The sequence below is a fragment of the Nerophis lumbriciformis genome, linkage group LG20, assembly GCF_033978685.3.
Source record: "Nerophis lumbriciformis linkage group LG20, RoL_Nlum_v2.1, whole genome shotgun sequence".
Classification (NCBI taxonomy): domain Eukaryota; kingdom Metazoa; phylum Chordata; class Actinopteri; order Syngnathiformes; family Syngnathidae; genus Nerophis; species Nerophis lumbriciformis.
This window is the reverse complement of record NC_084567.2, coordinates 5,778,754-5,785,252: the sequence shown is the minus strand read 5'-3', so window position 1 is coordinate 5,785,252 and position 6,499 is coordinate 5,778,754. Positions and strand designations below refer to the sequence as shown.

At 39.4% G+C, this 6,499-nt stretch overlaps 1 protein-coding gene across 1 annotated transcript in view; it reads right to left on the bottom strand.

The window, feature by feature from the left end:
• Positions 1-3,945: 3,945 nt before the first annotated feature.
• The window catches only part of LOC133619325 (uncharacterized), a 73,741-nt gene continuing 71,187 nt past the window's right edge, over positions 3,946-6,499 (bottom strand). Inside the window, exon 2 of the mRNA XM_072915449.1 lies at positions 3,946-6,149. Coding sequence (XP_072771550.1) covers positions 4,702-5,769 — 1,068 coding nt within the window. The 5' untranslated portion in view covers positions 5,770-6,149 and the 3' untranslated portion in view covers positions 3,946-4,701. The remainder of the gene's footprint in view (positions 6,150-6,499) is intronic.

Sequence of the window (6,499 nt, the reverse complement as noted above, 5' to 3'; positions counted from 1 at the left end):
GTCTTTGTCTTTTTGCTTGGCTTCAAGTACATTTGCGCATGCGCTAAAAGCCCGCCTCTTCCGTTTCCTACTCCACAACAGTTGTTTTTCAAAATAAAGTACATTTAATCTCGTTTTAAAACAATGGTTGGCAAAAGTATCTAACATTAAATAATGGACAACAACTCTTTGAAAACAAAAATATATATATATACAAGCACGTGCACAGACTTTTTCCATGGCTGTTGTTCAAACCAGAAAAAGGGCAAACATTGAAGAAAAAAATCATACATTTTAAATACTACAAGAAACCCAGAAATATTTTTCAACCACTTAGTTGTTTTAGTTAAAAACCATTAGAAAGTCAAATGATTACTCTGAATAAAGAAGAAAAGCACTAAGAGTGTAGATCTCCACCAGGACCAATCCTATTGTTCACGTGCTACTAAATTGTGTGCCATCTCATGTGTACCGTGTGCTGGTATGACAATAAGCTTCCATGAATCCTGTAAAACACCAGACAGTTAGTAATATGGTTTCACATAAAAATGTTGGTGAAACTGCTCATTTCTACCTAGCGATAGGTGGCTCTAACTGTAGTGCTAATCACTCACCAGCAGAAAGCCCTCATCGCACTGCTAATCAATAACTACCATCTTAGGCACTTAACATCACTAATCGCCAGTTAACAGCTATCATGCTAAATGTCAACTATCTTAAATGCAAACATGAAAACAAGACACATTAACGTCTTTCCCCATTACAAACATGATAACACAATCTAAACTTATATAAACACATTACTGTCTGAGCCATCCATCCATCCATCCATCTTCTTCCGCTTATCCGAGGTCGGGTCGCGGGGGCAGCAGCCTAAGCAGGGAAGCCCAGACTTCCCTCTCCCCAGCCACTTCGTCCAGCTCCTCCCGGTGGATCCCGAGGCGTTCCCAGGCCAGCCGGGAGACATAGTCTTCCCAACGTGTCCTGGGTCTTCCCCGTGGCCTCCTACCGGTCGGACGTGCCCAATATAAGATATTCAATTGTGTTACATCGCAATTTATTATATTGAAATTAGCCATGTGATTAAGATGGGCACGGTCTGACCAATCACAAGTCAGTAGGAGCTGCTTTGTTCTCGTGTTTGGAGAAAGCGGAAGAGCGATTGTCAGCCTGACAATGATGTGTCTCTGAGAACTGAACACATTTTTATAACTTATAACCAGTGTTGGGACTAACGCGTTACAAAGTTTCGGCGGTAACTAGTAATCTAACGCGTTATTTTTTATATTCAGTAACTCAGTTACCGTTACTACATGATGCTTTACTGCGTTATTTTACGTTACTTTTTATGTAGTATAAAGTGTGTTTTATCGGAGCGCTGCTGTGTCATCGTTCTGATTCTTCTTGTGTCACAAGCCGGAGAAGAGAGACACGCGCTCTGTGTGAGTGTGAGTGTGAGTGTGAGTGTGAGTGTGGGGAGGGAGGGGAGGGGAGGGGAGGGGGGCGTGTCTGATCATGGCGGAGCCAGAAGTCGAGTTTGCTAACATGGAGATATTTTCACTACTTTTCTTTTGTCGAGCACAAAGAAAAGAACATTTTAGTTAAATGTAAATTGTGCTTTGGATCAAAGATCCCATCTACTGCCCAAAACAGCAATTCAAATCTGCTGAAACAAGCTACATAGCAACATGCTTCGACGAAGCTAGTAAAGAGAGATAGAGACTCCAATGACACTTCACCTCCACCACTTAAGGGTTAACTCTGCCTCTGCTCATCATTCAGCACTGAAGATACACACACTCTGTCAATCAATGTTCCCTCTAATTGTTCATGTGTGAGCAAACGCAAAAACTCCCTGAGCATTCAGTGGAGCCCATGTGAGCAACATCAGACGTGCACACTGTGGCTACACCAGCAGCACACCTGTCCCAAACCTGACTAAATAACAACTCCAATCTCCATCCATCCATCCATTTTCTACCGCTTGTCCCTTTCGGGGTCGCGGGGGGTGCTGGAGCCTATCTCAGCTACAATCGGACGGAAGGCTGTGTACACCCTGAAAAAGTCCCCACCTCATCGCAGGGTCAACACAGATAGACAGACAACATTCTCTTATTATTATAATCAAATGACAGCAGTCATTTCCATGAGGTTATTTTCTAATATAAGTGTTTAGGCCCACTTACAATGACAATAACAACAAATATTGTTTTTCATGAACTGTGTACTTGTATTGTTTGTCTGGGTGGAGGTCCTGCTTTGGAAATAATTTGTACCCCTTTCAGACATTGCATTTAGTTCCCATTAAAACATTCACATGTTGCACAATGAGATGTAAGCAGGGGATCATGTATACATTCCTGCAACTTCCTGTTTGTAAAAAATATATTTTTATTAGTATTTATTTAATATACTAACAGCATTTAATGATTAATATTTATAAATTAAGATTCCTAATAAATGACACTAGAATAAGCACACATTTGATTGGTAAATCATAGTGTAACGACCTGGAATTACACTTTATGTGTGGTGTTGGAGTTGTCCGACTTTTTGTGTGGCTGTAAACGCATCACTGACTAATTGGCATATGTGCATGTGTTGGCGCAAGTGAGAAAGAGCGAGCGGCTGCTGTTGATATAACAAAGTTGCTTTTGGTCTGGTTTGTACTGCAGAAAATGACCAGTTTTGCTAGATATAATTTTTTTTACTAATGTTTTGGTGATGTGTTTATGGCCGACAATAAAGAGTTTTGCTCAGTAAAGTGATCGATGGAATTCATGTCCTCAAAGCGTCTCCACAGACGTTACAATATTTGAACAATGATGACGAAAACTGTTTTCTCTGTCGTGTCCGTGTCATGTCGAAAATTGTTATGCGCTTATTTTTTTATTTGATTTTGTGCGTGGCATAGATTTGCCGTGCGCAGAGGACGCTTGAGCAGTGCGCAATTGCACAGGCGCGCACCTTAGAGGGAACGTTGCTGTCAATTCTCTTTAATACTCTTTCATTCTAGACTTCTAGAGTGTTTGATTATCACATCACTCTAAATGTATAGACTATAAAGTTCACAAACATAAAGAGGGATCCTAGTGGGCCAGGTCAATCTTTTCTTATCTCTAAACTAAAACTGGGGAAATGTGTAGAGTGTTCTGGGCTTCAGACATCATTTTGTGTCAGAATTACTTGAGGAAGAAAATGCCTGGTTAGGCTTTATGTATGTAGTGTGTGCCTTTCTTGCTTTACAGCTATGTTGTTATTATGCTGTTTGTTACTTCTGTATGTTATGTTGCAGCTATTTAAAATAGTTTTGTCAATTTGTTCTGGCCAGAAACAAATTGGCCTTTGTAACATATCTTTGTCTTTGTGTGTTGTATGTAGACCACATTGCTTAGCAGAGTTCAGTGATACAAATGTATGTCACTTTGATCAACAGATTGTATTATTCTCCAGTGCAATAACAGTACTGAAATGAAGGCTAAAAGGGCATTAATGGGAGCTTTAAAAAAAAAAGAAGAAAAAAAGAAGTAACTAAATAGTTACTTTTCACAGTAACGCATTACTTTTTGGTGTAAGTAACTGAGTTTGTAACTGAGTTACTTTTGAAATGAAGTAACTAGTAACTGTAACTAGTTACTGCTTTTCAGTAACTAACCCAACACTGCTTATAACAAAATGTGTTTATACAGTAACCTGCTCACATGAGTCAGATTACAGCAGGGGTGTCAAACTCATTTTAGCTCAGGGGCCACATGGAGGAAAATTTATTTCCACGTGGGCTGGACGGGTAAAATCATGGCATGATAACTTAAAAATACGACTACGACAACTTCAGAGTATTTTCTTTATTTTTTACTTGGGCCAAAAATAGAACGAGCACATCCTGAAAATGTACATATCACAAATAATCATCTTGACAAATACTCCAAGTTAGTAAAATATTTTGAGGGTAAAAAATGGCACCTTTTCAAAAACACCTTGAAGAACACAATGAACTTAGACTTAATCTCAGTGTTACTATTAAACTTTAAGTCACAACCCATCTAGGATTGAACAAAAAACAAAATAAAGCATGAATAAAAACTATTCTATGTATCAACTACCTCATTTGTCATTTCCACATATTAATCCTGTGCTAACTCAACAAACCATACAAACTGAGGTAGAAACTATTCAAGAGTGTTGAGTTACTTCCTGTCTTCTAGACATAATGTGTATTGATAGAAAAATAAAAGCTGTGCAATGTGTGAACAATTTCAACAAAGCATAAATAAAAAGTTCAAAGACTGACAGTATTGCAGTAAATCACACACTGTTCACTTTCTTTACATTTGCACAGAAGACAATCATTTTCACAGAACTATATCAGTGTGCAGTGTCTCATGCTGCATTTTAATTATGTCAGTTTTGATACATCTCAACTTTGCAGTGAAAAAGGGTGTAGTGCAGGTTTTTGAGCGTGCACAAACTTGACACATGAGGCCCCAGGTCCCTGGACTGAAGAAGGACTAACCAAGCACTTGAAGCATCATCTATCTTACTGTTCAGGAAGGTTTCAGATACAGAGAAGACACAGGGTCATGAGTAGATAAGATTATGCTTCAAATAATCCAAGTTTGTATGAATACCTCAGATATTTGTGAAAGAAGCAGTGAGGAGGTCCTGGGTAGGGTGGATGTCGCCACATATGACCATCATACCACAAACTAAACAACTAATTGGTTATTTTCCCTTGTGTGTTCTCATGTGTTTTACTGCGTCTGCATTATGTTGGAACCTTTTACAGCACACTGAACAACTAAATGGTTTTTCTCCAGTGTGTGTTCTCATGTGTTGAGTCAATTTGCTCTTAACAGAAAAGCTTTTGCCACAAACTGAACACTTATATGGTTTTACACCTGTGTGTGTTCTCATGTGTTCAGTCAAATTACCCTTAAAAGAAAAGCTTTTGCCACAAACAGAACAATTACATGTTTTTTCTCTTGTGTGTGTTCTCATGTGTTGAGTCAGATTGCTATTTTGAGAAAAGCTGTTGCCACAAACTGAACAACTATATGGTTTTTCACCTGTGTGTGTTCTCATGTGTTTAGTCATATAGCTATTTTGAGAAAAGCCTTTGCCACAAACTGAACAAGTACATGGTTTTTCTCCTGTGTGTATTCTCATGTGGTGAGTCAAACAGCTATTTTGAGAAAAGCTTATGCCACAAACTGAACAATTAAATGGTTTTTCACCTGTGTGTGTTCTCATGTGTAGAGTCAAAATGCTATTTTGAGAAAAGCTTTTGCCACAAACTGAACAATTAAATGGTTTTTCACCTGTGTGTGTTCTCATGTGTTTAGTCAAAATGCTATTTTGAGAATAGCCTTTGCCACAAACTGAACAATTACATGTTTTTTCTCCTGTGTGTGTTCTCATGTGTTGAGTCAGATGGCTATTTTGAGAAAAGCTGTTGCCACAAACTGAACAACTAAATGGTTTTTCACCTGTGTGTGTTCTCATGTGTTTAGTCAAATAGCTATTTTCATAAAAGCCTTTGCCACAAACTGAACAAGTACATGGTTTTTCTCCTGTGTGTGTTCTCATGTGTCGAGTCAAAGACCTATTTTGAGAAAAGCTTTTGCCACAAACTGAACAAATAAATGTTTTTTCTCCTGTGTGTGTTCTCATGTGTCGAGTCAAATGGCTCTTTTTAGTAAAACTTTCAGCACAAACTGAGCAGCTCAAACATGTTTCACCTCTCTTCTTTGTAGAGCATTCAGAGTGTTTGTTGTCAGTGTGAGTCCTCATATCACCTTCACAGTCTTTATCGCTGCTCAAAGGTTCTTCAACCTCGTCTTCAGCCTCACTATCTGATAGTGGAGCTAAGAGGTTGTCTACTTGTGGTTTCTCTTCATCATCTTCAGCCTCACTGTCTGATAGTGGAGCTAAGAGGTTGTCTACTTGTGGTTTCTCTTCATCATCTTCAGTCTTCACAGAGAGAATACTCTGTGGAAACTTGGTGTAATCAGCTTCCTCTCGTCCTAGAAGACACTCTTCCTCCTGAGTGATGCAGAGTTCCTCCTCTTCCTTTTTAATGCAGGGTGGTTGTGGAGTCTCCTGCTTCAAAGTGGAGCTCCCCGCTAACTGAGGGGAAACTTCTTCTGGATTACCGATCAGCTGCTGGACGTCTGCAAGACACAAACAACAAAAACACACTTTCTTCTATGTACTGTATGTGTGTGTAGTAGGGTTGTACAGTATACTGCTACTAATAAAATATTGCGGTACTAATCAATTGAAATCGGTACTATACCACCTTTGAAAAGAACCGGTACCGTTCTTTCATCTGAATGCCGCAGTGCGGCGGTGACTTACTCTAGGGCCCATGTTTTGTCGAGGGTAACACTGGGTCCATTAAGCGCCACTCTTTGGTCGGAAGGACGAGGCCGTCGATTAGTTACAACTTGCTCACTTTATTTATTATTTCCACAGGGCACAACCAGACATCCACCATGCTATTAACGCTCCTGCACACGCT